The sequence below is a fragment of the Castor canadensis genome, chromosome 9, assembly GCF_047511655.1.
Source record: "Castor canadensis chromosome 9, mCasCan1.hap1v2, whole genome shotgun sequence".
Lineage (NCBI taxonomy): Eukaryota > Metazoa > Chordata > Mammalia > Rodentia > Castoridae > Castor > Castor canadensis.
Window position 1 is genome coordinate 149,311,006 of NC_133394.1, and position 27,607 is coordinate 149,338,612.

Here is a 27,607-nt window from a genome sequence, read left to right on the forward strand (position 1 = left end):
ACATCTTGCCCTGGCCCTTTCCTGTTACTTTCCTACTCTGCTTCCTGTCCATCCACCATGATGTGAGCTGCTCCATCATACCCTTCCCACCATGATGGACTGATACCACTGAAACCATGAGCAAAATAAACCTTTTCTCCCTTAAGTCGTTTCTCCAACTATTTGGTCACAAGGACAATAAAAATGACTAACAAAGTGAGCAACTATAATTATTGTTAAAATGTAATGTAGGCCATGGGGAAAGGCAGCCGGGAAAGGGACATGAAGGATACCACAGACACAGAGGCAGGGCGTAGCAATTCAGCATTAAGAGCCTGAGGTTGTGGCTGTGCCAGAAAATAGTGGAAAGAGACATCTGTGATGACAACCATGGCCCTCATTAACTGGGCACCTACATGTGTAAACTATTGAATCCTCACAGCAGCAATGTGATGCCCGTACGATTTTTTTTTATTACGGGGCCCAGCGCAGCTTTAATTCATCCCCTTGGACTTACGTGATCAAACTGCTTCTTTGATGGCCTAGTTGGTAATAGACCACTGAATAAGCAACCTTTGTTGGAGTTTCTAGATCTTTGTACCACATTCTCACCACTAGTGAAGAAGTAGAGCTGGGATTCAAACCCCAGTTCCCAGCTGCCATCCTACACGTGCTCTTAGAACTCCAAGTTTCTCAGGACACAAGCTGTGGAAAAGCCAGAGGGGCACAAGCACATCCTTGCTGATGTCGGCTTCATGTGTTGGACATCTTCATTACATTAGAAATGACACAGGAAATCCACTTGTCCCTTGGTATCTGCTGGTGAGTGGTTCCAGGATCCCCAAGTATACCCAAGTCTGAGGATGCTCACATCCCAGTATGAAGTGGTGTGGTATTTGCATATAACCCATACAGTTCAAATCACCTCTAGATGACTTATAACCCCTCATGCAGTACACATGCTGTGTAAATCACCGTTAGACTGTATTATTTAGAGAATAATAACATGAAAAAAGTCTGTAATACTCAGTTCAGCACAATTGTTTTTTCAAGTGTTTTTGAATCCTGGTTGGGTGACTTCCCCAGAGGAACTGGCAGATACAGAGGGCATAATACACACAGCAACCCCTGGTTGCCCTATTCTCACCCAGGCCAAGGCAGATTCTGCTAATCAATCATAGCGTGCCTCCCTCCCCCCACCCCTAAGAGCACTAGAGAAACGCTACTCCTGCCTAGAGGTGATAAGTCAGAGCAAATGGATTTGCTGTCACTGGTTGAAAGCTTAGGGTGTGCCAGACAGTCCCACAGAAACGCAGTTGGGTGCTTGTGAGCTGGTTGCTTTCACACCAGTAAGAATCTGCTCCTCCAGTTGTACTGAAAAAAGTGAATACACAAACGCATGTATTTTGAACACTGTCCATAAGGAAACCAGCTGCCAACCTTAGAAAATCCAAGTGGCCAGTCTCCCAGAGCCTACCAGTGCCTACTCAAGGGTCAGTTGAACTCTGGATCTCAAATAGTACACCATAACTCCTGGGGATACCATTGGCCCCAAGTTAAAGGAGAACCAGTCTGCGATGGACACAGCAAGCCTTCGAGTTACAGTGGCTGCAGTCATACAATTCTCAAAGTCACCCAAACAGTAGTGTGCTGGGTGCTTTTGTGGAACATCATGAAATATGGATACATTAAGAAACACATAACCAAGTGCTCTACAATTCACGCTTCTTCTTCCAGCATCTCAGCCATTATAGCAGAACAGCCAAGTGCCAAAAAGCTTAGGAAATTTTTTGCAGAGACACCTTAAAGTTGAGAAACTTTTCTGATCTTCCCATTTTTCTGAAACGTGTGAGAGGGATTGTCGATCCAAGTCTAGCTGTATCATACCTCCCTGCTGAGTATAAAATCAGTCCTGGAGAGGCTCTCTTGTGACATCACTATTCGTGTCCCTGTTCAAACTCGAAGGCAAATCCCCAAAGCAATGCTGTCAGAAACTGCCCAAAAGATCTGGGTCTTTACCTCCCTTTGATCTGTAATGGAGAAACCTAATATATGCTGGCAGATGGGCCTCCCACAGAAGTCGGTCTGAGGTCACAAGGGAAGAAAGAGATCCTGGAAGAATTTCAGTCACTCACAATAGCAGCTCTGTGGCCCAACAAAGGCCTGACCTCCTGAGTGATGTCTGACCTTTAAACTCCTGTAAACATATGTATTTACTCAGCGATTACAATTAAACAACCCAAGGGGCAACTTAATCACTTGTATCAAAGGCAATAGATTAAAGCTTCCCTGGATCTCATAACAAAAGAAGCCAAAGTAGTGTTTGCATTCAAAATAAAACAAAGGGAGTCTCTTTTCACCAGTGCCGCACTTTTTTTTTTTCTCAGAAATCCCGTTTCCTAACCAAGACAGACAGCTAGAAGTAAGGCCCAATCCCAAATCACAGAAGCTGAAAAATTCAGTGCTAAGAGGGCTAGGCGAGATCTCAAGGACTGTGGCAGAGAAACTAAGATGTTGCTCTTTGAGCTGGGAGTTGTTATTCTGTCTTTTTTCAACATCAGTCAAGACTAACATCTGGTGTGAGACCTCTTCCTCAGGTTTATAATCTAACAGTGACCGCAGTACTTGTTTTGGCAGCACTGAGGAAGAGGGCTATTTTGAGGAGGTAGACAGAGATGGAAATTTGAGAAATATTAGATTTCCAGGCAAAGTCCCTCCCCTGGGCAGTGGGGGTGGAAGGCAGTGTAATTTAGTAAAAAAACACAATGACAACTGGCCATGTTTGATAAAGCCGAAATACACCTGCCACTCCCGGTCACAGACTCAGTGATAAGGAGAATGTACAGTACCAGATGTGAGAGGGTGTCAATCTCATCAAACACCCAGCTACCCTGGAAACAGCTGGATGCTTCATCAACAGCACACCAGATGAGTGCTTTACAGAATAAAGAAAGTATAACACCTGGTACAGAGCCATGTGGAGGAAGCTCACGGGAACTTGCCATACAATTCCGTTTACATCAAGTTCAAAACCAGGCAAAACTAATCCAGGACAATAGAAAACTGAGTGTGCCCTTGGGCTAGGTAATCTAGTTCTCTGATGGAAGGTGATGACACCAGTGTCTACTCTGGAGGTTTGTCTTGACAGCTGCTACAGTGTGTCTTTGCCCTAAGAGATGGTTATACATTAACCTTAAACTAGAGGATCACTTCAAAATCCAGCGGATCGCTTCATTCAAACACATGACCACACAGCACATTTTGGTCACAAGGTTCTTAGCAGCAGTCCAACCACTGGAGAACTTCGGACAAGATGAAGCAAGGTGTCAGCTGCTGGCTTGTGCCAAACGGTGGACTCTGTACAGGCTGCACGCTTCACATCATCACATTTTTCAGACATCTGCTACTATCAGGCAGTTTGTGTCCAGTGTTTAATTTCACTTTTTCTACTCTAAGAAGTCAGTGTAAGAGATAAAAACCCCTGAAGTTCAGAGGAGTTAATCAACCAAATTGTGCCAGGCCCTTGGCTAGCTCAAGTCTAACCTGTACAGAGCGTAGAACTTCATCTGCTTCCATGCAGGGGGAGCCGATGAAGAGAGAGGACTATGAAAAAGATGGCTTCACACACAGGTAGGTCATCAGTAATCATGAACCTTTCGAGTCTAGGGAACTTGGACTAATGGCCTCCATCCCCCACCCCTGGCAAAGCTTACCAGTCCTTGCCAGGTCATGTTATAGCCAATAGGACTTTTACCTATCTCTGACCTGGTGCTGTCTCCCTTTTCCCAGAGATCTCTGTACCCAAGTATACCACACATAGCTTGGCCCAGGGTAACCAATCTAGAATGTTTTGATTAGTCCTGGAACTTAGGATGGTCTCAATGACAACAGGGCATCCCCCAGGGAACCAGAAGAAATCAAAGTTCATTGCACGTCAGACAACAGGATTTCTTTGAGAGTCAGATCCTATCATGTGTTTGGGATCAGTAGCTCCTCTCCTAAAACTGAAAGGGGCAAGTGTTCTCAAGTGTACCCACTCTTTTGCCAAAATCCAGTTTACTTGGAATGAGAACAAGGATTAACTGCACCACCAGCCTCTTGCCCTCATGTAATTTAGGAAAATCACTGTAAAATAATGCTTTCTAGTAAATGAGAAAAGGGATCACTCCCCATGGCTCAGCAAGTATGGATATTTACAAGGCTTATTTCAGGCATTTCTTTCAAGTTTAATTGGAAGGATAAAGGCTGAGTATATTCTGAGATCCAGTAACTGCCAGGCACTGGTAAACAGAATGTGACTTTTCTCTCATCTCAGAGGATGACAATAACTGATCTCCCATTTCGTTCAACAAAGGAAGGAGTTACAGTCTTGAGTGCTACATGACATGGTTCCGCCTCCAGGTAAAAGTCAACAACATACGATTGTTTATGGTGGAGTCCAGGTTCACCACTGAGACAAAGACTAAAAGCAGCGAGGAGGATCAGTTTTCAATGGAAGAATAGAGAGCTAAGACACACTGTCAGTAGCTGTCACTAATGGCGATGAGACAGAGGAAACACTGGTCTCCTAAAACTTCTTATTCAGCTGCAAAAGGGTTCTCTTTAAGATGACGTGTTTTTGTCCTCCCTTTTTCCTTCCCTTCCTTTTAGAAAAGGGACAATCCCAGGCTACTGAGAGTATAGAAGGAAGTCATTTAAATAGGACTTCGTTAATTCAAGTTCTTATCTTTTTCTTTTTTGGCAGTACTGATTTGAACTCTTCACGCTAGCTAGGCAAGTACTTGAGCCACTCTGCCAGCCCTGCCTGTTCTGTGTTGGATATTTTCGAGAGAGGGTCTCGAAAACTATTTGCTGGGCTGGCTTTGAACCACCATCCTCCTGATCTCTGCCTCCTGAGTAGCTAGGATAACACGCATGAGCCACCAGCGCTTAGCTGCTTTTGTTACTTTGTGAATGGGTCTCGAATTTATGCCTTAGTCAGTCTGATCTGTGACCCTCCTATTTCTGCTTCCCACTTAGTTGGGATGACAGGCATGTCCCGCTTTTTTGATTGAGATGTGGTCTCACCAACTTTTGCCTGAGCTGGCCTCCATCCTCCCAATCTTCACCTCCCAAGTAGCTAGGATTGTAGGCATGAACCACTGCATCTCCAAGTTTTAACTTTGAAAGAAAAATGAGATGCTTAGGACAATGCGGTCGCTTTTCAAAGGCATTCGCAAAAAGTTTGCAACTCTTTAAAGATGCTACTAAGGTCGCCTTTTATTAACCCATTCCCATCCTCCCCCCACCCCCAGGTAGGTTTACAGGGGTTTAAGAAACATGGTTCCCAAGAGAGATCAAGAGGTCTACTTACTTCCTAAGGGAAAACAAGTGATCTTGCGAATTTTAAAGCTTTCTTCATAGAAATACCCACTGCCATCAACTGTTTGACTTCTGAATCAGCCTGAGACTGGCTGTCCAGTCAGGTGCAGAGAGAAGGGCAACCTGGCCCACTTGGCTCCATTCCTATTCGAAGCCTGCTTTTGAGTACATGTACCCAACATGGAGGAGGTTCCAGCATGCAAGGTGCACATCATCTGTTGGGGTTGACAAAGCCCATCTGCTCAAAAATCCTGCTTGTTAAGCTGCACTATGGAACAGACCCAGTTGACAAACACCAGGAATGCCAAAAATGAGGCATTAAGACCAGTGTCAAAATCTACCTCTGGCAGGTTTGGGATACCTGGGGGCCTAAACCACCTGTCTGACCTGTGGCCTGAACACAGATCTGACTTTCCATTCAACTCAGGCAAAATGGAGCTGTGAGGCCTCCATTTGCAAGGTCCCCTGGAGCTTAAAGGTCAAATGTGTCTAAGAGTCAAAGTCAGGCAGGCAACGATGAAACAGAAAGGTGCTGGCTCAGCAAGGAGCCTGGGAATGATTTCTGCACATGCTATGCAGCCAGAGCCCAGGGACAGCTGCACCATCAGCCCTGCCTGCCACAAGCTCAGTGTCCCATGACAACACCATTCATGACACGGGCTGCCACAACAGCCATCCCCAGCCTTGCTTCCTCCTCCTCTCAAGCCCACCTCTCCGCCAGCACCCTGGAATGGCTGACTCTCCAGAGCCTGAGTTAACAGCTGACAAGGATGACAGAAATGAGGAATAGGCCAGGGTTTGGTACACATTTTAATTTTGTCACTTAGCCAAAGTTTGCTTTAGAGGCATCACAGTGAAACAGATTTGACAGAAAAATGATACTCAGAACATTTTGAACACTCGTGCCTGGATGTCATCGTGTGACTCCACAGATCACTCTGCAGACCCCATCATGCCAAGGACACCAGGGTACTCTTCTGCTTCCCTGTGCTGGAGTAGAGGATGTCCTGGCTGGCCTTAGCAGTCATGGCTGTGTTTGGCTTTTGTCCCTCAGGGGATGTGTGGTCTGGAGTTTGCTTTCTGGAAAGTCTAAGCTTCCCACGCTCAACAGTCATCACTGAGAGCAGCAGCGACAGCAGCCATCAAATGGGTTCCATGTTTGGTGCTGGGTAATGAATTTGCTTTTATTCCAACCTGAGTGAGTACATCCCTACCTTGTCCAGGAGAGGAAAGCAAGGTTGACCAGCTGTGGACAAAGTCAGGACCTGAATCCAGCCTGATCCTGCAGCCTACATCCTATTCAACACAAGGCTATTGGATTCATCTCCACCCAATGGCACATCCCAGACCAGAACTAAGCCTGAGCTGCTGTGCAGCTGCGCTGGGCTGGTGAGTGTGGGACCACCTGGCGCACCTGTGCTCAGTGGCCACACAGGGCCGGCCCCACCCCGTGCTCTCTTCCCCCCGGCCCCATTCTTCCAGCACTCCTCCCTATCCTAGTCTTGCTTTCATTCCTAGGCTGGGTTATTTACCATCCTGGTTCGAGGGGATATTCTTCCCGGAAGTACCAGACTCCCCTCACCACTGTAACTCAGGACTCGGAGCACGGGGCAACCATCAGCTAAGTGACAAACTTGTCTCAATAGAGCTACATCCCCGCACTTGCTGCTCCCCGCCCCAGGCCACGCTCCTCGGTGTGGTCACTGGCCATCTGTCTGGCTGAAGAGAGAGTGGGGTGTGTGTGTGGGCTAAACTGTCAGAGAAGCCTACTCATTTCTGGTGAACAAGGATCACCATGTGCAAAAGACTTTTTACAACCATTTACAGATCAAATTCTACAACCATGCACTGTGCACATTTTAAGAACATGGAAAACGGCAGGCACAAAGCCTCTAGTCAACAGCAGACAACACAACATGATTACAACAGACACTTCAGTCTGATCAAGGTAAAAGCCACTTTTTGACTTGTCACTACACTACATTTAAAAATACTTTCTACACAAAAGTATTTTTTAAAGTGCAATAATTTCTGTCACTACAGATTTAGAATGGCAAGAATATATTTTATTTTTTTCATAAAAGTTCTAACAAAAATATATTTTTTCCTTAACTTAAAATTACAAGTTCAGAAAACAAAATTCATGTTGTTATAATTCATTACACATTTTACAAATAGCTGTAAAGGAAGTAGTCAACAGAACGGATGCAAGTTTTAAATGTGGAAATACTCATTTCAGAAGCTTGACTTTGTCCTTCAATAGCTTAAAGGTGGGGTTCTTGCTGATTTTCTTGTTGAAGATGACCAGGAGCTCCTCCTCAGATCTGTGATGGTCATTTGTCACCATGTGATACTGGGCTAAAACCTTCACACACAAAAAAACAGGTCACATGGGGACATTTATCCTGGAAATCTATGTTTTAGATTCTTTCTTTAACCCAGAAGTGGGCAACAGTGAAAATTTTTAAAAAGCCAGCTACTGGTCACACAAACACAAAGTTACAAAATAAAGAGAAGACACCACTGCTCTAGCATCAGCAAAACAGTGAAATATCTACAATAATTTTCAAACATGATAATTAGATAAATGGAGACTCTCTTCAACACAGTCTTAGAGGCAAGTCCAGAACCTTAGAGCTTCCCTGGACGAAGCTGAAATGGGTGAGGCCGATTCTGGCTTCAGACCCTGAGGACCAGCTTGAAAACTACTATTTGCAACTCCCCTCCCCCCCGCCCCAATATTTTAGTTTATTTAAGAAACAAGTATACATTTAAAGGTCAATCCTCTACAGCCATCCCATGACAGTTTGTCCATACAATGTACCTTTTTCCTTAGCTTTTTGATCGCAAGTTCATTGTCTGGGGCTTGTTTCAGAACTGCTTTAATAGTTCCCTTCCAGTTGAATTTTCCTACAATATAAACAATAGTGAGACATTTTGTTTCGTTGTGTCACCAGAAGGCAAAGAAGCAATTTTTGCACATTTATTTGCTTTTTGGGAAACTGACCTGACACTCCTGTGGACAGGATGCCAAAGCACCATGTGACAGTCCCTTTATCCAACCACAGGGTGCCTTCAAAGCATTTGTGGGGACAGGCGAAACAGGCATCGCAAACACCGTCACCAGGACAAACCCTGGTGACTTGTGTCTGATGGATCAAGAAGATGTACTGGACATCATCCACTAAGACCATGGGCTGTTGAGCCACCGCAAGGAAGGAAAAGATAAACAGAAGCAGCTTGGCCTTGGACGACAGGGGCAATCGCACTGGAAACGCTCACCCAGGGCCTCGAGCGTGCTGGGAGGATGGAGAAGACAGGCTGTCACTGCTGCTAAGCACAGCCAAGACTCTGTGCTGGGACGAGGGCCTGCAGGGCCAGGGCCCTGAGCTCCCTTTCCTTCCCATGGACCAGGTCTGGAGGTGAAGAAACAGCAAGTAGGAACGTGCCCCCACAAGCATGTGGACTGGCAAAGCACTGGGAAAGGCACCTTACAACGCAGAAGCAATGATGGGCACCACTCCACACCAACAAAGACCACAGAACATCTGGGCTTCATTACCTAGGGCTACGGCCCACCACGGGCCTTAACAGACTGACAGCGATGGTGCCAAAGGTAGCCCAGGAGGAAGCTGGGGCTTTTATCCATACTGGTGGGTAATGAGGCTGTCTGGCTGTGGTGTTAGAGGGGGCAGAGAGAGAGAGCCCCCACCTGGCAGACACAAGGACCCCAGCCTCCTTCCACCTCCACTGGCAGAAGTAATGTCCTGCCAACCCCTCCCCGCCACGCCCCACACACACTCAGAGAGTCCTGAAAGAAAATCAGTCACACAGAAAGTGCAAATAAGAAGCCAGGCAGGACTACAAGTTCAAGCTCAGCTGGGTTACATAAGGGAGACCCTGTCTCAAAACAAAATTAAAAAGAGGCAGTGGGAGGCGGGGAACTGATAACCTTAGTTCAGTGGCAAAGTGCTTGTTTAGCTTGCACGAGGCCCTGGGTTCAATCCCCAGCAACACACACACACACACACACACACACACACTCACTCACTCTCTCTCTCTCTCTCTCTCTCTAAATGGACTGCAGTCTTAAATATAAAATGGGAAGCTGTAACCCATCTGGAGCACACTTGACATTTCTTAAGAGAGTATGTATATCTTAACTGTTCTCACCATAGGCAGTTATTTGCAATGATGGGTATGTTAAATTAGTTGGTTGTAGTGCTTTCATAATGTGTATAAATAAAATCAACATTGAGTTGTATACCTTAAATACACAAAAGTCTTATATGTTAGAAAAAGATTTACCTTTCGCTTCTTGGCCTCTTGGCTAAGATCAAGTGTAAAAAAGATTCACCCAAAAATTTAGAAAACAAAAAATCTCTGGAATCTAGGACAAGGCAGAGTTCTTTGTATAATCCATACAAGGAAACACTGCTAAGTGAACTTCACAAAAAAGAACATTTTCTCCACAAAAGACTGGAAAGACCCTTCAGAATCACATATCCCGCCAAAGGATTGCTACTTAGAATATGAAAAGAAGTCTCAAATCGTTTTAAACAGTAAAATATCTCCAAATAATCCAATTAGAAAATGGGCAAAAAGACCAAGAACAAGTCTGTTTATGGAGATACATACCCCAATGTCTGATGTCTGTGTTAGGTGTACCCGCACCATGGAATGCTACTCAGTAAGAAAAAGGAATGATTACTGCTCCATGCAGCAACCCGATCAGTCTACAGAGAAGAATGCTAGTGAAAAGAGCCTATCTAAAAGGTCACTTACCACCTAACCCCATGTACCCCACACTACGGAATTCAGAGAAGTAGAGAGCAGTGACGGCAGAGGTGAAGGAGGTGGGGGAGAGGACGTGCTCTGGGTCTTGGCTGAGATGCTGTGTTCCAGAGGATGCAAACCCAGGTATGTAAGGATACTCTGCTTCCACCATTTCTTACAGCTGCCTGGGAATCTACAACGGCCTCCAACACTTTCACTGGAAAAGCAGACTGTTTACGGTGTCTGCCCAGCTTGGGCAGTGCTGGACTGCTGATAAAGCTGCAACCCCCATCTCAGTTCTTGAGTCTACTGACTGACAAGATTGGGGTGGACTTGGCACTTCCAACAGGAGGCAAAGCCTTCAGGCTGCAGAAGGGGTAAGTGCTGTGGAGAAGGGTGCCTTAGGAGGAACCCTAAAGGCCAGGGCTGGGATTCGGACAGTATGGATGGAGGCTGGGGCAGATGGGTGACCACAACTGCAAGGACCTCAGGGGAATGAGAGGCAGGACAGGAGGACTGAGGGGTGGAGGCATGAACAAGGACTTGGAAAGCCATTTGGGGTTCATCTTAAATTCCAACATAACACATTGCTCTGCTGTGGGTCTGGAATGCTCCCTGCGGCCATGGGGTGAAGTCCGAAGCCCCAGCTTGGTTGCTGTTGGGAAGGGGTAAAAGGAGGGGCGGGGCCTACTCTGAGGCCTTCCTGTCTTTGGTGGAGGAGGGGGAAGCTGACCTTGAAGGGGATAGAGGGACCCTGGTCTCTTCCTCTTTTCCTTCCTGGTCGTGAAGTGAGCAGCCTGGCCCCACTACCCGAGTCCTGCCACAGTATGCTGCTTCACCACAGGCCCCAAACAGCGGGCCTCGTGACCATGGACTGCAGCCCCTGAAGGTGAGCCAGAATGGACTCCACTCTATAAACTGATGACCCCAGGCATGCGGTACCGTAGTGGAATGCTAGCACGTACAGCTTCCAATCCAGCCTGCTCTGCTTTTGCTCTTAAAGACAGGAACAGGGCACTGTGCTGACTCACACACCATAGTGTGGATTGTTTCAAAAAGCAGATATGCCCCTCGAGGCAGGACCCTGCTGGAAGTGCCCCTCCCCCACCTAAGTAAGTGATGCTTTTCCACAACGGTAGAGATACCTTTTACAGGAGCCTCATGGTCTTCCGTCTGCCCGCCCTCAGGATGTCCTGGGACCTTCATCTTCTTCTTACAATCCGACTCAGCTGTTCAGAAAGATGAACAAGAACAGGGTTTTTGCATTGATGGCAGCTGCTACCACTAATCAGGAGCCTTCCTCATGCCAGGCACACCCTACTCATGGTTCTCCCAGCATGGGCACAGGCACCGGTACTGGCACCGTGGGTTTCATCATCCATCCTGCATGCTGCAGATGAGGGCTGGGGGCTGAGAGCTGAGGTCACCTGCTGCCTGCCATAGGCAGGTCAGTCTGACACTTGGTTCACATGCAAGGCTCCCCAGGCTTCACACGCCCCACTTCACAGCTTGACCACTTAGGTGCCAACCCCAAGATGGCCGTGTACCTTCCGAGTGCTTCCGCTTTCTTTTTCTTGCAGCTGTCTTGGTCTCCTCGTTTGCGCCCTTCTTGGGGGTCCCGGCCCCCTCTTCTGTCACCTGCTCCTCCTGACCCCTTTTCTTCTTGCTCTTCTTCCCTGCCAAGCCGTTGGCCTTGGGGGCTTCCTCCCTACCGGCCTCAGGTTCAGCCTGTCCCTTTCTGCACTTCTTAGGCTTCTGACTGCTCGAGTTTTCTAGCTTCAGTTCTTTCTTTTCCTTTTTTCTGTTCTTCTGCCGTTCTTCCTTCCTCTCTCTCTTATTCTTCTTTGCCTCCGCTTGCTCTTCTGTGGGGCCATTTGCTTTAGGGGATGGAACGCTGGTGGAGACGTCTGCCCGTGGCTTTGCTGTTTGGTCAGGTGGCTGCTGATTTTCCTCCTTATTGACTGGCTCCTTATTAAGGAAAATAAGAAACAGATGTATTTGGTCAAACTGTGTAAATATAGATGTTTGCAAAATTATGTGTCTACAAAATAAACCGTTCAAGAAAAATGATTTTATAACCCCCCCAACACTAAAATACAGCAATAAAGACACAAAATGAGGCAAAAAACTCCCCCCATCCCATACCCTTTCCTGCATGAAACAGATGCTTTCCCTGCACTGGAAAGTGAAAGAATGAGGAGTGCTTATATCGCTTAAGCCAGACTTTTTGCTCACGATTCATCTTTCATTTAGATGAAAAGAGCCCTTAAGTGTGAAAGTGGCCACTGGAGTTATGTGTCTGCAGACCTGGGTTCAGGGTCCAGTTCTGTCCACTACAACTCAGGTGACTGCGGGCAAGTTGTCTGCTCTGAACTTATTTTTCCTCATCTGTAAAACAGAGGGTCATCCTAACTACCTTATACAGTCAGTGTATGACTAAAATGAGCAAAGACAGGTCACATGCTCAGCACAGCAGCTGCTCAACAAACCAGCCCAATGCACATTATCAGGTATTAGACAAAGTCCTGTCAGTGTCATCGTTCCCAGATGAGATGGTTGCCTTCGAGGACAGCCAGGGACACCCACACAGAGCAATGATTGTGCTGTGGTTTAGGTGTCTCTCATAGGGTGATGTGCTTGACGCTTGGCCCCCAGATCGTGGGAGGTGGTGGAAACTTTAAGAGGTGAGCTCATGGCTGCCCAGCTCCTGAATCTTCCTGGCTCCCTGTCTCACTGTGTCATCTCTTCCACAAGGGTTCCCACCATCATACCATCTGCCATTCCATGATGCAGCCAGAGGCCCTCACCGGAGGCCAAACAGATGGGGCCACCCAATCCTAGACTTTCAAACTCCTAAACCGTGAGCTGACCAAACCTTTCTTCTTTATTAAGTACCCTGCCTCAGGTACTTTGTTATGGCAACAAAAAATAAGCTAATATGAAACCAAAGAAAACTAGGTAACCATGTGCACTGGAACAAAATAGACTTTCCGTCTATGGCATTACCCGGTTAAGATCAGGACACAACCTAATACAAACAGTGATGTCACTGTAGCTCAGTCCCATTTCCTGCTGTACTCCCCAATCCCCTTTCCTCAAGAGATGAGAACGAGACTGCTCTGTGCCTCTGCAGGGGAAGGGAGAAGGCCGTGCCAGGGCTGGGGACACCTGGGCCGAGGCACCTGCAGACCTGTGTGCAAGTCTCACTCCATTCACCACCAGCCATGAGACATGGGACCAGTCTTCCTCCTATGGAGGACCAAATGGAGGGCATAATTCAGGCCTTACCACTCAACGTCAGGAAGGGTGTCATTAGGAAACAGATATTAAACTGCTGAAGTTTTCTCAGAAGCAGTTTGAAGACTGCTCATGAAGGCTCATGGGTCAAAGGGGCCAAGGATAAACCCAGAAACAGACTTAGAAGGAAGACTGGGGGACAGAAACTTTACCGCTAGCCCACAGTCCTGTGTCTTTTGGTAAAGTATCAGTATAATATATCAGTTTCCTGTTACTGTAATGAAACACCTGAGGAACTATCTTATAAAGAGGAAGGGTTTACCCTCACTCATCACTCTGGAGGTTCCAGCCCAAGACCAAGTAACCCATTGTTTTGGGCCTCAGGAAAAGGTGGTTCATCATAGCGGGACTGACAAAGCAAACCACTTGCCTGCTGAGTCAGGAAGCAGAAATAACAAGAGCCCCTTCAAGGGCATGCTACCACTGACCTGACCTCCTCCCACTAGGCCCCATCCGCTAAAGGTTTTACCATCTTCCAATAATGCCAACAGGCTGGCAACCAAGCCTTGTAATACATGGACTTCTGGGAGCCATTCATCACACAAACAGCAACATACAACCAGAGTACCAGAGCCTTTAGCCTCCCCACTACCAAATTCAGACCACAGCTCCCACTTGCCTCTACACCTAAAACATCAGCTCCATGTAGGGTGGAAGGCACACAGTCATCCGTCCAGCAGCTGCTCAACAAACAAGTGAAACAATCCTTCCCCACCTTCTTCCTACTTCATTCCAGGCTCCCAAGTGATGCCTTCCCTAAGGGAACACCCTCCTTTCCCCCTGCCCCTCACCGCCTCCGGCTCTTCACAGCCTTCACTTCTCAGGACCTGACACGACATGTGAACTCTCATCCACTGTAGACTGTCTCCCACTAGGACACACCTCCACCAGGACAGGATTAAGGTCTGATTATGCCTGCATCCACAGCGCTATGGGGAAGAGGAATTTGTACAGTCCAGGACAGAAAGCCCTTGCCTGACACCTGGTGCTGAGGCAGGATGAATGAAGCCACAGGACCTTTTGCTCTGCACAACAAACACTAGGATGTGCGGGAGGGTCGTGGGGCAAAGGCACAGGAAGGCCGTTACCAGGCACAGCTGGCGCAGCTTACTAGTTGTCTGATTACTCCATTTAACCTTTAATGTGCTCGTAAAAACTTTAAAAGAGAACCTAGAAAAAATTAAAAACCCACAGTTGATCTGAGCAATTTCAAAACTTTGACTTTTAAGTAAAATAATGGAAATAGCATTTTAAAAATAGGCACTACATAAATGCCAATTAAATGATACATGGTTATAAGGTTTTGACGGTTCAATTTCTATATACTGAAAGAGACAAGGGATATATATACACATACATATATATATAGACATACATATACGTATATATATATATATATACCACAAAATAAAGTTTCATTTTGATTCCAATTTGTTGCCCAACTATTTTTCTATACAAAGCAAGTAACTTCTAAAAATTTGACTAGAATCCCTGTTTTTTGAAACTATTGGTACAACTCTCCAAATAGGATACAAATATAAACGGATGGGAAAAAGCTGCAAATTAACAAATGTAACAGACAACGTGGTTAAAGGGTATCAAACGAAGCAAGGCATTCTGCACATTTGGGGTCTATCAGACTGTTTTCATTTTCACCAAGGAGCTCTTCCTCCTCCAGAAGGAAGGAAGAGCCCAGTGGCCACTGAATGCTGGGCACCCTCACCTGCCGCAGTACAACAACCCTGAGAGGACTTCGTGTCTCTGCCCCTCAGCTGTTTTCCTTCACAGCACCAACCACCTCTTAAGATAACGGATTATTTTTCCTCAGGACCTGACACAGATTGGGCCCCCAGTAAGTAGAGAATAAATAAACGAATATTACTGTCCACATTTTTTAGATAAGGAAAATGAGGTTCATAAGTTCAATAAACAATGTGCTCAAGACCAACCATCTGGCAAAAGCATAGCAGGGATTTGAGCCAGGTCAGTCATTCCATCATCCTCGACCTGAGTTCTAAGCCGATTATTACACGTTTGCTGGTTCCATTATCTAACAGAGGGATTAAAAACCTTTCTCTGCCAAGTAAGGCAGTCTTCTCTGCACTGTGCTCAGTGTATTCTTTCCTGGAAAGGCAGGCACAAAGGCTCTCTGAAAAAGAAGGCTGTCTTGACCTTCAAATACATGACATTCCCATTTTGTTACTGCTAATTATTTCTGCCATACCACGAACCTAAAATCGGATCTGACTTACACTGCTGGAAGCTTCAGAAAAGATATTCCACACCTGGTCCAGGACAGACTCGTTATGAACTTTTAAACTGTTCTTCATCCAATTCTGTAAGGAATAAAAAGAAAAAGGACAACTTACCCATTTTGACAAGCACAAACAGGTTCAGTCATTGGTGGCCACCCAGACCCCCAAGACTAAGGAAGTCAATCAAATCTATACCTGAAATTTTGCCTTTTTTCTGGGAACGTTGTCAAAAGCACTGATTTGTCCTAAAAGTTCTTTCACTTTGGGGCTGACATTGGGTTTCTTTATTAATTCATTAATTTTCTACAAAAAAGGAGAATGATAAGCAATTATAACATGAATTTCATGAAAGCCAAACTAAAAGTCCTCACCAAATCTAGAATCTAAGCCCAGATTCTAGATTTGTGTCTATACTTAAAAATATACAGATTAACTTCTATTTAACATAGTCCCAGCTAGTTAGGCAAGGGGAAAAATGCCTCCCTAACTAGAAAAGACAGAATTAGATAAATTAATCTCTATTCACAGGTAACATATATGCAGAATTATGACCTGATATGTAGAAAACCCTAAAGAGTTCATCTAGTTTTCTAAAGAAAAACAGAACAAACCAATTCCACAAGGCTGCAGGTAGATACAAAATCAATTCTCTAAAATCAAGTTGTATTTCTATATACCAACAATGAACAACTCAAAAAGGAAATGAGGAAAACAATTCTCTTTGCAGCACCATCATAAAGAACAGAATAATTAGGAAAAAATGACCAAAGAGGTGAAAGTTGTATAGCGAAAACTATAAAACACTGCTAAAAGAAATTAAAGTCACAAATAAATAGAAAGACTTCCCATGCTCGTTGATCAGGAAGACTTAAGATGTCAACACTGCAAAAAGCAACCTGAAGATTCAGTGTAATTCTTATCAAAATCCAGTTGTGTGTATAAACACGCACACACAAACACATGTATACATGTATACACATACTCTTTGAGAGAATCCACCCAAAAATTCACATGGAATCTCAAGGAGTCCAAAGAACTAAAATAATCTTAAAAAAGATGAGTAAGGTTTTTTATTTAAAAACTTACCACGAAGCTACAATAATCAAAATATTGTGGTACTGGCATAAAGACAGACATATAAACCAGTGGCACAGAACACAAAGCCCAGAAATGATGAAATAATATAGTTAAATGATTGTCGACAAGTATATCAACACAAGTCAGTGGAAAGGTATTGCCTTTTCAACAATACCCTTCAACAACAACTGGCGCTGGGAAAAGTAGACATTCACGTGGAAAAGAATGAAAATGGACACTTACGAGATGTATAAAATTACCTCAGAATGGATCCAAGACCCAAGCTTAAGAGGTAAAACTACAAACTCCCACAAGAAAGCAGAGGAAGATTCAAGGCATTTGAATTGGTAATGAGTTTTTGCTTATGACGCTAAAAGCACAGGCAACAAAACTTAAAAAAGGAATTGGAGCACATCAAAATGGAAGCCTTTCGTACACCAAAGACACTATCAACAGTGAAAAGGCAACCTGTAGAATCAGGGAAAATATTTGGAAACATATCTGATAAGGTTTTAATATACAAAATATAAATGGAGCTCCTACACCTCAACAACAACAACAACAACAAAAACAACTAAAAACTTGGCAAAGATGTGGCTGGGGGTGTAGCTCAGTGGTTCAATCCCTGGCACCACAAAAAGGGGGAGGGGGAGAACTTGAGTAGACATTTCTCCGAAGATACACAAATGGCCAAGAATGAAAATTGCTTCACATCACTAGTCAACAGGGAAATCCAAACCAAAACCACGAGGTACCTTCTATACAGATTAGGATTGCTATTATAACGTTGTAAGTGCTGACAAGAATATGAAGGAACTGAAGCCAACGTATAGGTGGGAACAGAAAATGCTGCAGCTGTGACAGACAACAGCAGAGTCCTCAAAAAACTGGAAGTAATCACGTGATCCAGCAATCCCACTCTGGGTATATGCTAAAGCAGGGATTTGGAGAGATTGTTTTATGTCTATGTTCACAGCAGCCTTTTTCACAAAGGAAAGAAAACTAAGTTTCCATCAACAGACGAATGATAAACAGGAGGTAGTCTACACACAAGGGATGTTTTTCAGCCTTGAAAAGGAAGGAAATTCTGATAAATGTACAATGTAGATGAACCTTGAAGACAAGTGTGTTAAGTGAAATAAGCCAGTCACAGAGGAGCAAATGCTGTGTGAGGCATTTTACTTGTATGCATATTATACATCCTAGAAAAAGGGTCCCCGGGTCTTCCTCCCCTGTATGTCTTTGTCTTGCTTCTCATGGTCCATGATGCCAGCTAAAGGTATCAGCAGAATGAAGTAAACTGACAGGACTAGTCACAACTGCCATTTCTCTAGGTCTGAGCTGCACATCTAATCAGGCCGTCCACTCCACACCTTGTTAAGCGCCTGTGAGACTCACAATTTCCCAGCTGTGTGATCATCAATGACTTCCAATTTGCCAGTGTAGCTAACCATGGTTCATTATCTGACAATGAACTTGACACCACTACAGTAGGCTGAAAGAGCAAAACAATCATTTGGGGATCTAGGAAATAAACCTGAAATAGCAAGAACAGACAAGAGATGGCAGTCAGTGACCAATTAGAGAGAATGCTATGGCCATCTTGGTGAAGGCAGAGGGGAAAGAATTCATTACGGTTAGGAAAACGTCAGTGGACAGGAAGGACAGTCACCAATGAGTCAATCTAAAACATGATGAAGTTAAGTCAATATAATACAGGAAGTGAAGCTATATATAAACAGTGCAGAAAAATGGATACAGGATTAGAAGATAAAGACTAGACAGAGCTGTGTAAGACACTGGGCAGAAAAACATCCATTAATAAAACTAGACCAGCAGAAATGAGAGAAGCATTGTGGGGCCAGCACCAGCCGAGAGCAGGACGCTGGTGACACTGGTGATGCTCACGAAGTGTTTCACAGCTATCCAGTCTGCAGGAGCCATACTCCCCTGCAGGGAAAGCCAGAGCACTCACACTGGTCTCCTCTGATTGCCTGGTTTTGTGTTGCTTTTTCTCTCTATCTTTTTCTGCTATTTGAGTGTTGTTATTTTCTTAAAATTAAGCATCTTCCTAATTTTTTTGGCGGTACTGGAGGTATGAATGCAGGGCTTCACTCTAGCTAGGCAGGTGCTCTACAACTTGAGTCACACCTCCAGCCCTTTTTTTTGCTCTAGTTATTTTGGAGACAGGGTCTTGCTTTTGCCCAGGCCAGCCTGTACTGTGATCCTCCTATTTCAGGCTTCATGATGCAGCTGGGATGACAGGTGTATGCCACCATGCCCAGCTTTTTTCCATTAAGATGGACTTTTTGCCTGGGCTGGCCTCAAGCCACAATCCTTCTGATCTCAGCATTCCAAGTAGTTAGGATTAAAGGTCTTAGCCACCAGCACCTGGCTACCATCATCCTATTTTTTATTAAAACAATAAAATCTAGCAAGAAAAAGAAGGAAGCAAAGGAACAGAGTATTGGAGATGAATGGTGCACTTGATGGCCAGCCCCAAATACGGAATGTGACCAGTGTAGTGGGAAATTTGGGGCAGTAGACAGAACAAAGAAGTGGGGAGCTGGAAAGATGACATGATCAAGTCTAAATGCCAAAGAAGACAAGGTCCCTGAGCACTTTATAGCACTAATGACTTCAGAATACCCAATCGACTGATAAAAAAGCATTTAGAGAACAGGGATCCCTCCTGACATGATTCCTTAATTCTATCTAAAAAGTTTAAGGGATAGAACCCATACATGCGTGCCTATGAAAAGGACAGAGCAGCCCAGTGCCTCTCCCAGAATGATCTGTACCCCCTCAGCTATCTGTCAATGTAACCCCTTGGGGGTGGACCAGCAGGCTGGACAGAGCCAGGGCAAAGGCCACAGAACCTTTTCTGTAAAGCAACAGTCAGCAGTTCAGGCTTTACAAGTTGTTGCAACTATTCATTGCTACCCTTACAGTGCCAAAGGAACCAAAGACAATATATAAACCAGTGGGTATGGCTGTGTTGCAATAAAACTTTATTTACAAGATGGTCTGTGAACTCTGGTTTGCTTCCTCTGCTTTAGAGGATTTCACCCCAGTATAATGACAGCAGAGAGGGAAGCAAACAGCCCCAGGAGCCCAACAATGCCATCGGCACTCAGGGGACCCCAGAGAGCATGCCCTACAGTGGGGCTGCTGGCTGCCAGCATGAATACCTTAAAGGGGGCTTCTCTACCTGCACTGGGAGGACACTGCAGGTCCACTGTAGAGGGAAGAGCTGTCCTCCTGGGGGTAAGCAGTTTAACAAGCTCATCAGCATCACAGAGTTCACATACTGTTACTCAATAAATGCAGCCTTTCTTCAGAGATAACACTTGCCTTCTCATTCTCTACCTCCGCTCCCATCCCTCCTCCTGCTCTCTCCTCTGCAGAGGGCAGTGGCACCCCGGAAGCTCAACTTCTCACTGCTCTAGCAATTTATGTTGCTCATATTTTCATTTTACTTTAGCTAAACAGAAAACTCCTTCTATTCGTGAAAACGTCAATTTTGTCTGATTCTGATGACAGACATGACTGTCTTCCATGGTTTGAACTATAAAAGCTGCATTGTAAGGAGAGAAAGATTAGAAAGATCCTATTTGGTTTTGTAAGCAAAGGAAAGCTAGCAAGATTTCTTAACTATTTTTGAAACTCAGATCCAAGACATAATGCACCACAACTGTATTACCAGTTAGAAAAGTTATTTTCCAAGAAGTTCTAAACAACCCTCGGTCTACCCTGAGACAAGATGTTTCTGGGCTATGTCTGCATGGTAGACCCTCTTACGGATGACACTTCCCAAGAAAGCGGAGGGTGTCAGACCATGCGCTGGCCGGGCTGGGCGCTGGTACCTGAATCCAGGCCTGCTGCTTCACATCGCCCTTGTGCGCTTTCCCTTCGTAGCCCTTGCCACCGTACTTCTGGTCTTCGCTGATGCACTTCACGTGGTTTTTGTAGTCATCACCCCTGCAGCAATGGCAAGCCTCACCGTTACATGGTACCCGAGGTGGAGGTGTTTCTCCATCTGTCTACCGCACGAGCACTTCAATTCCTAAACTCACTTCCTGGTTCAGAGTGATGGGAATGTCTCAGTCCTGCTTTAACAAAACCACTCCAAAGCCCCAAAGCCTTATACCAAGTCCCTGGGCCTGGTAACCACAGCAACAAGGTGATGGCCAATGCTACTGTCCGATCAAATTTTCACCCACCCTGCCTCCCTCCCCCGGGTCTTTTTCAAGCATCTCTAAAATGCAAATGGTTTCATAAAATGCTTTTTAAAGAATCACACCAAGTTTTTTCTTTGTTCTTAGTTTCTTTACTCAAATTTGCCTCATTTTTCCAAGCTCTGTAGCTCCCCCGGCTTCCCACACTGGCCTGCAGACCTTCGTGACTTATGCAGAACTTACCAGAAGTCTTTACCACAGTCAATGCAAGAAAGGCACTCGCAGTTTCTGCACACAGACACATGCTTTTCCACTTGGATTTTCTTCACTGATTCGCCACATGCATTGCATGTAAAAAACACCATTTTTAGCTAAATGATTAATTATTCTCTAAAAGCAGTTTTAACTTGTACTGGAAAACAAAACAAAAAAAATTATTAGCACAGTAAACTGAAACTTTTATTCCCAACAAATGATTCATACAGCCAACGTCTGAACCATAATTTGACAGGAAAACAGAGGATTCAAGGTTGACCAGCAATCTGTGTAACACTCTACCACTCGTGTAAGTCACTGCCATTAACGACACGGCTGGCACCTCGGGAATGTGTGCATCTTGGGCTAGGCATTATTCCAAAAGCTTTACGAATATTAACGGAGCCTCACAGCAGCCCTCCGAGGGGAGGAGTACTGTTGTTCAAAATTTATATGAGGTGATTGAGGCACAGATCAAGTAACTTAATTTATGACAGAATGGCAGAATGGAGTGCTGTGTGCTAAATCTGACCTTCTCTCCTACCTTCAAGCTCCCCTCCCTGACTTCCCACTGTCTCTTTTATGAAACGCACAGAATGAAACTTACAAAAGGCATGCAATTTAGGTGTGCACTGCAGACTACTTCAGGTCTCCAAATACAAGAAACAGAAAAGGGGACAAGTGAGAGGAGTTTATAAAGTGGCAAAGAAGCCTAACTCCAATTCCTGTTGAAACCAAAAAGATTCCTATGACATTACAAGTTACCCACAGCTGGTTTTTTTGTTTTGTTTTTTTTTTTGGCAGCACTTGGATTTTGAACTAAGGGCCTCATACTTGCTAGGCAGGTGCTCTACCACTTGAGTCACTCTGCCAGCACTTTTTCTGTGTTGAGTATTTTCAAGAAAGAGTCTCATGAACAACTTGTCAGGAGCTGGCTTTGAACTGTGATGTTCCTGAGTAGCTAGGATTACAGGCATGAACCACCAGCTCCTGGCTCCCACAGGAGTTAAATGAAGACAGGGAGGAGATGAGGGATTCCCTTCATGTGGCTCGGCAGATCAGTCAGAAAAAATGAAACCATACCAGGCGTCCCAACTGCCAGGCGCTGAATTACTGGAGGACTCCCAACCCCAGGTGTACCAGGCACCCTGAGCACTGCCTAACATGAATCGTGTGTATGCATATATCATGGCCATTTAAAACCTGACAGGGATCTACTGTGCTCCCCAAAATCCAGATTCTCCTAAGCACTACAAGTCACAGTCACTTTCCATGCGCCTACAATCTTTAATCACTGGATTCCAAGAGCAGTGCTGTGTCATATAATAAACGAGTCTTATAGTAAAAATATTGTGAACTGTTAACACAGCACTTTATTATGAAAATGAAAGTAAGAGTCAAATAAACTCCCATAATTTCCTTCTTGTTCATCCAAGAACCCTTCAGCACAAATGAGCTGCCCTGGCTTCCAGTGAACTGTCACACATCAGTCACCATCTCTCCACCAACAGGCTCCAGGTCATTGCTGGCACCATTCCACCTGAGCAAGGATCAGGGTTGCTCACATCCACTTGGCCTTGAATAGAAATGTATAGCCTGCCTACCTGTCTGGGGTGTATGAAGGCCCAGTTGGTCTCCTGTGGGGCACTAGAAGGCATAAGTTCACCTCATCTGCTAGTTACAAACCATGGGCTCCTGACGCTGGGTGGCTCAGGCCCACTCCCTAAGCTCATTACCAGGGTAGGTTTAATAAAGGAAGAGATATGGTCAGCTACAGCCTGGCACCAATTCCAGAGGAAGCGATGTGACAGGACACGCTGTGGTAACTACAGTCTTCTCATCTGTAACTCCCTTGAAGCTGACCTTCTTGTGCAAGGCAGACAGACTTGGCAAACATCAAACAAGAGCAGCCATTTTGCCTCACCAGGGAGAAGGCAGGCTGGAGCAGAGAGGTTATAAAACAAAAGAAAATCATGGGTCAGTCACCAAAAATGGACCGTCATCATACATGCAAGGTGGAAGCAGCTGTGAGGTGCAAATTACCTGCTGAAAAATTTTAAAGGCCTTTCACAACAAGAGTTACCTTAGGTATGCTTAGAGCTCTCCATCCTCATGGAGGACCAGTTTCTTTATGAAGGGGAAAGGGTGGGGAGAGAGGCTTCAGCAAACCTGGAGATCCAACTGGGAGACTCTCACTCCCAGTCTTGGAGGGTTAATGAGGCCTGAGAAGGATCAGGTCTGAAAGAAGCTACAAGATGCTATGGGTGTTGACAAAATAGATGTTCAGATTATTGTGCAAAACTTGTCCCTCTGGAGGCGAGCTGCACACCATGTACTAACACTAACTCAGGGAGGGTTAAAAGTGGTCACGGCTCATCTAAAAAACACCCATTCAGCCACCTATTTATTTATTTAGTAGGACTGGGGTTTGAACTCAGGACTTCGCTCTTGATATTTTAAGGCAGAATGGGCCGACTCTTCCTGCCTGCTTTGGGAGTGTTGCACTTACCATAAACTAGGAACAGTGGCTCGAAGACTTAAACTGGGGACAGCTATCCCTTGCCTGGCAAATGAGATAAGATCTGTAAGGAGCTTATTCAGAGCCCTGAGGTCACCCACCACCAGCTCAAGTCACCTTGACCGTGCCTCTCACCTGACCTAGTCCTGGGGAAACACCTTTCATTTCAGTAGTAAGTACTTCTTACACAGGCTGCAAAGGGGACAGCAAGCTCCAAACCATCAAGCCAGCTCAAGTGCACAGTGGGCAGGGGACCAAAGCTTAGCACAGGTTTACCAAGCTCAGACTTAGTAACTGCCCACCTGTGAATGCTACAAACTTCAAAAAAGATACACGGCATTGCTAACTGAAGATAGCAATGGCCCCAAACAAAAAAAGTGATACTGTGTCATTCCAATGACACCAGATAAATGAGAAAGAAACTTCAACTAAACTTGTAACTGTAGCTTCAACTTGAATTTATAACCTGTAAGTGATGTTTTAGACACGCTTCACACTTACCATTTTTGCTTCTAAATCGAGAGCTTAGGACACCTATGCACTGGGCTCAGATACCTGTGCACAGGACAACTCTTTGTTGCAAGTGTAAAGGGGATAGCTTTTTAAACACACACACCCAGGCTGGACCTAAATAAGAGGCCCCTTTTCTTTCTCCAGCTCCCTCAATCCCTGGGCCCAGTGATGATGGGTGGGTTCCAATACAGACACAGCAATTATCTGGGTGCTCTTTTAGAGACAGGCATGTCTGGCCTGGCTGGGAACTCTCGTTCTTGCCCAGGTCAGCCATGATCACTCAGTTCAGTGACTGTGTATGCAGTGCTACACATCCGCTACACATCCATCAGAGCTGTGCTGTACAAACACATTCAGGGCCTCTACTCGAGAGGGTCAGGTCCTCTGTATGCACCTCAGCCCATCTGCATTTGTCTGCTCAGTGCACCAGGCACTTGTTATATGCCACCAAGAAAGGACTTGAGCATAAGGTCCTTAGCACTCTATGAAGTCACCTCACACTCAAGGCCACAACTCCTCCAGGACAGCCACACCACCATTGCCCTTGAGAGACAGGCAAGGCTCAGGAGGCTGAGTGATCTGCCCTAGTAACAGTGAATGACTAAGGTGGCCCAAAAGGCAAGGCAAAAGGCCCCAGAGCTCACTTCCCTCTTATCTCAGTCATACTGCTTGCTTGGCCATTATTCTAGAACCTTGAGGTCCTCATTCAAAGACGAAAAAATTAAGGTTCTACAACATGCCCTTCCATTTATGGATATTAGAACTCTTAAGTCTTAATTCTACATCCAGCCCACACTGACCCAGGAGAACACCCATGTTACTGGGGAGGTTGGAGGGCAGCAGCCAGCAAGGCTGAAAATTTGCAAAGGATTCTGGACGTCTTAGTCTTCTTTTAACAAGATGGTTGCCATTCTTTGTTGGACTGAGCTCAGACTCAGGGGCAAAAAGGACCTGAGCTGGGACCTTACCTGCCAGTGCCATTAAAAACTCAATGATCACCGAGTCATCCCATTGAACATCAACTTAAATATTAAAAATGAAAACCAGGACTGTAAAATAGGTACAAATGTGTGTGGGAGGGGTACTAGTGGGAGGGGAGAGGGTGAATGAAGGAGATTAAGGTGACGGCATATGGTAGATGGACTTCATACACCTATATAGAACTAAGAAACCTCTTGCAATTGCTTTTAGTGGGGTGGAAAAAGGGGGGGGGGGTGAGATGATGGGGGCGATGTAAATAATGTACAATACATTGTACATTATTAGTGACAATTCCAATGTAATTGTCACTATGAATCCCCCCTGTAGAATGAATATACCCTAATAAAAAACTTATATAAGAAAAAAACCTTCAATGACCTCAAGGTATCTTAACTTCTCAGAATCTGTTATCTGTGAAATGGGCTTAATATCTACCTCAAAGCATTGTGTGGAAAGTTAAGTAAAATACCAGATGTGGAAGCTTCATCCTTCCCCAACTGCAGAAAGATTCCCTGTGACCTATCAATGTGTTCATCGATACTACTGTATCAGGCCCCCTCCCCAACCCATGCTCTTTTAAATATAAGCTCAATCCATCTATCATAAATTCACCCCAGAAGTGCCTGTGCTACCACCTTGTTCCCTGAGTACATGCCCTTGAATTTTGTTCTGGGATTGGGATTTGGATCAAAAAAAAAAAAAAAAAAATCTTGCTCCCGCTATTTTATTACAGAAATATTGTCCATTTTTTTTTCTTTTTAAATTTTCTTTTATTTTTGACCTCAGGGCCTTGCTCTTGCTAAGCATGTGTGCTACCATCTCAGCCACACCCCCATCCCTTTTTGCTTTAGGTTAGTTTTCATACAGTCTTGCTTTTTGCCTGGGGCTGGTCTCAATCCTTTTACCTCTATAGCTCCCGCGTAGCTGGGATGACAGGTGTGAAGCACCACTTGGTTTGTTTGTTGAGATAGGGGTGTCTCACTAACTGTTTGCCTGGGCTGGCTCCAAACTGTCATCTTTTAGATCACTGGGATTACAAACGCGAGCCACCATACCAGGCCCCTATTTCTGAAACATTCCTATGCACACACACTGACCTCCACCACTACCATACCCCAAACGGCCCACCTGAAGAGCCAGACTGACAACCCCAACACAAGCCCCAGACAGCATGCAACCTGAAGCAAGCTACTGTCCCCTTTAAACTTCAAGTTCCCCCCATCTGTGAAACAAGGGGCTAGATCCATTAGACTAGATCCAAGTCCTTTCCAGAAGTAGAAGTCCAAGAAACCACAGGTATGGTGCACCTATCTCCATTTAAGGATGGGACAACTGAGGCTGAGTTAAGCAATGGCTCTGCCTCCCAGTCCAGTCTCCCAGCCCCATTCACGGCACCATGCTAGACACAATGTGAACAAGGCCCCAGGAAAGTCAGCCTTCAAAACACACCTCAAACCTGGCACACGTACCTCACGCCTATAATCCTAGCTATTTGGAAGGCTAGGATCAGGAGGATTGTGGTTCGAGGACAGCTAGGTTAAATAGCTCTTGGAGACCTAATCTCCAAAATAACCACAGCAAAATGGACTGAAGGTGTGGCTCTGGAGACTGAACACCCGCTTTGCAATCGTGAAGCCCTGAGTACAAATCCCAGTCTCACCAAAAACCCAAACCACACCTCATCTCCCTTTCCTCCCTTTCCCTTCAGAGGCAGGGGCTGCAGAATTTCTGAGATTTTTTGGGCACCTTACTATGTGCCGAGCCCGTGTGGTTAACTCGTTCCTACTCCTGTAATCCTCACCAGACCTCCAAGTTAAGTTCTGTATTATTATTTCTTTTTGATGGATGAGGAGACAGGTACAAAGAGACTAAGTAGCTTGCACCAGGTCACACGCAGTTAGAGACAACCCGGATTCCCTCTCAGTTACTCTCGCCTGGCGTCCTACGTGCTCAACAACAAACCCTAAGGCCCCTCCTTAGGGACCGAGCTCCCGAGACTGAAAGAGCCTAGTGCCTAACATGCAGCAATCCTCAAGCCCAGTGAGACACGGGCCAACCGCTCCTGTTTGGCCAGGCCCGGAGGCCTTTCTGTTTGAAAACTGGGAAGACATGGTCACCCTAAGTCCAGGATTCCTCACTTCCCCAGCGCGCGAGTCAGACTGAATGGACCTTCCCCCGCCCGCCCGTCTGGAAGCGAGGGACCGACCGTGCAAACAACAAGCATCGGCCTCCCTGCCTCCTCCGGGCCTCTGGGCTGCAGTCCCTCACCTCTCAGCCAGAGCCGCCAACCGTTTCAACCCCGCGCGTATAGCACGTGGAGCAGACTACGCCGCCCTCCGCAGCTCTGCGGTGCAGAACTTAATTCAGAGCCGCCTCGTGCGCCTGCGCCTGGAGGCCACGCCCACCATCGGAAGTGA

At 45.6% G+C, this 27,607-nt stretch overlaps 1 protein-coding gene and 1 long non-coding RNA gene across 2 annotated transcripts; one reads left to right on the top strand and one right to left on the bottom strand.

The window, feature by feature from the left end:
• The first annotated feature begins 3,391 nt into the window (after positions 1-3,391).
• Positions 3,392-11,670, top strand: LOC141411013 (uncharacterized). The gene is made up of 3 exons (XR_012435879.1): positions 3,392-3,609; positions 10,298-10,493; positions 10,906-11,670. It is a non-coding gene; the product is annotated as an uncharacterized lncRNA (long non-coding RNA).
• Positions 7,385-27,594, bottom strand: Lyar (Ly1 antibody reactive). The gene is made up of 9 exons (XM_020178361.2): positions 27,459-27,594; positions 21,167-21,335; positions 20,612-20,726; positions 15,864-15,971; positions 15,666-15,749; positions 11,664-12,084; positions 11,262-11,345; positions 8,165-8,250; positions 7,385-7,705 (listed from the first exon to the last, which is right to left on the bottom strand). The coding sequence occupies exons 2-9, from the start codon at positions 21,286-21,288 to the stop codon at positions 7,571-7,573; spliced, it is 1,155 nt and encodes a 384-aa protein (XP_020033950.1). The 5' UTR covers positions 21,289-21,335; positions 27,459-27,594; the 3' UTR covers positions 7,385-7,570.
• Positions 27,595-27,607: the final 13 nt, after the last annotated feature.

What these genes read in the sequence shown, in the direction of transcription:
- Lyar (XM_020178361.2), bottom strand. Translation starts at nt 21,288, where the DNA reads ATGGTGTTTTTTACATGCAATGCATGTGGCGAATCAGTGAAGAAAATC. An exon ending in CCATGAGGCTCCTGTAAAAG is followed by an intron (nt 8,251 to 11,261) that starts GTATCTCTACCG and finishes TTTATATTGTAG; the next exon opens with GAAAATTCAACTGGAAGGGA. An exon ending in TCAAAAAGCTAAGGAAAAAG is followed by an intron (nt 7,706 to 8,164) that starts GTACATTGTATG and finishes TTGTGTGTGAAG; the next exon opens with GTTTTAGCCCAGTATCACAT.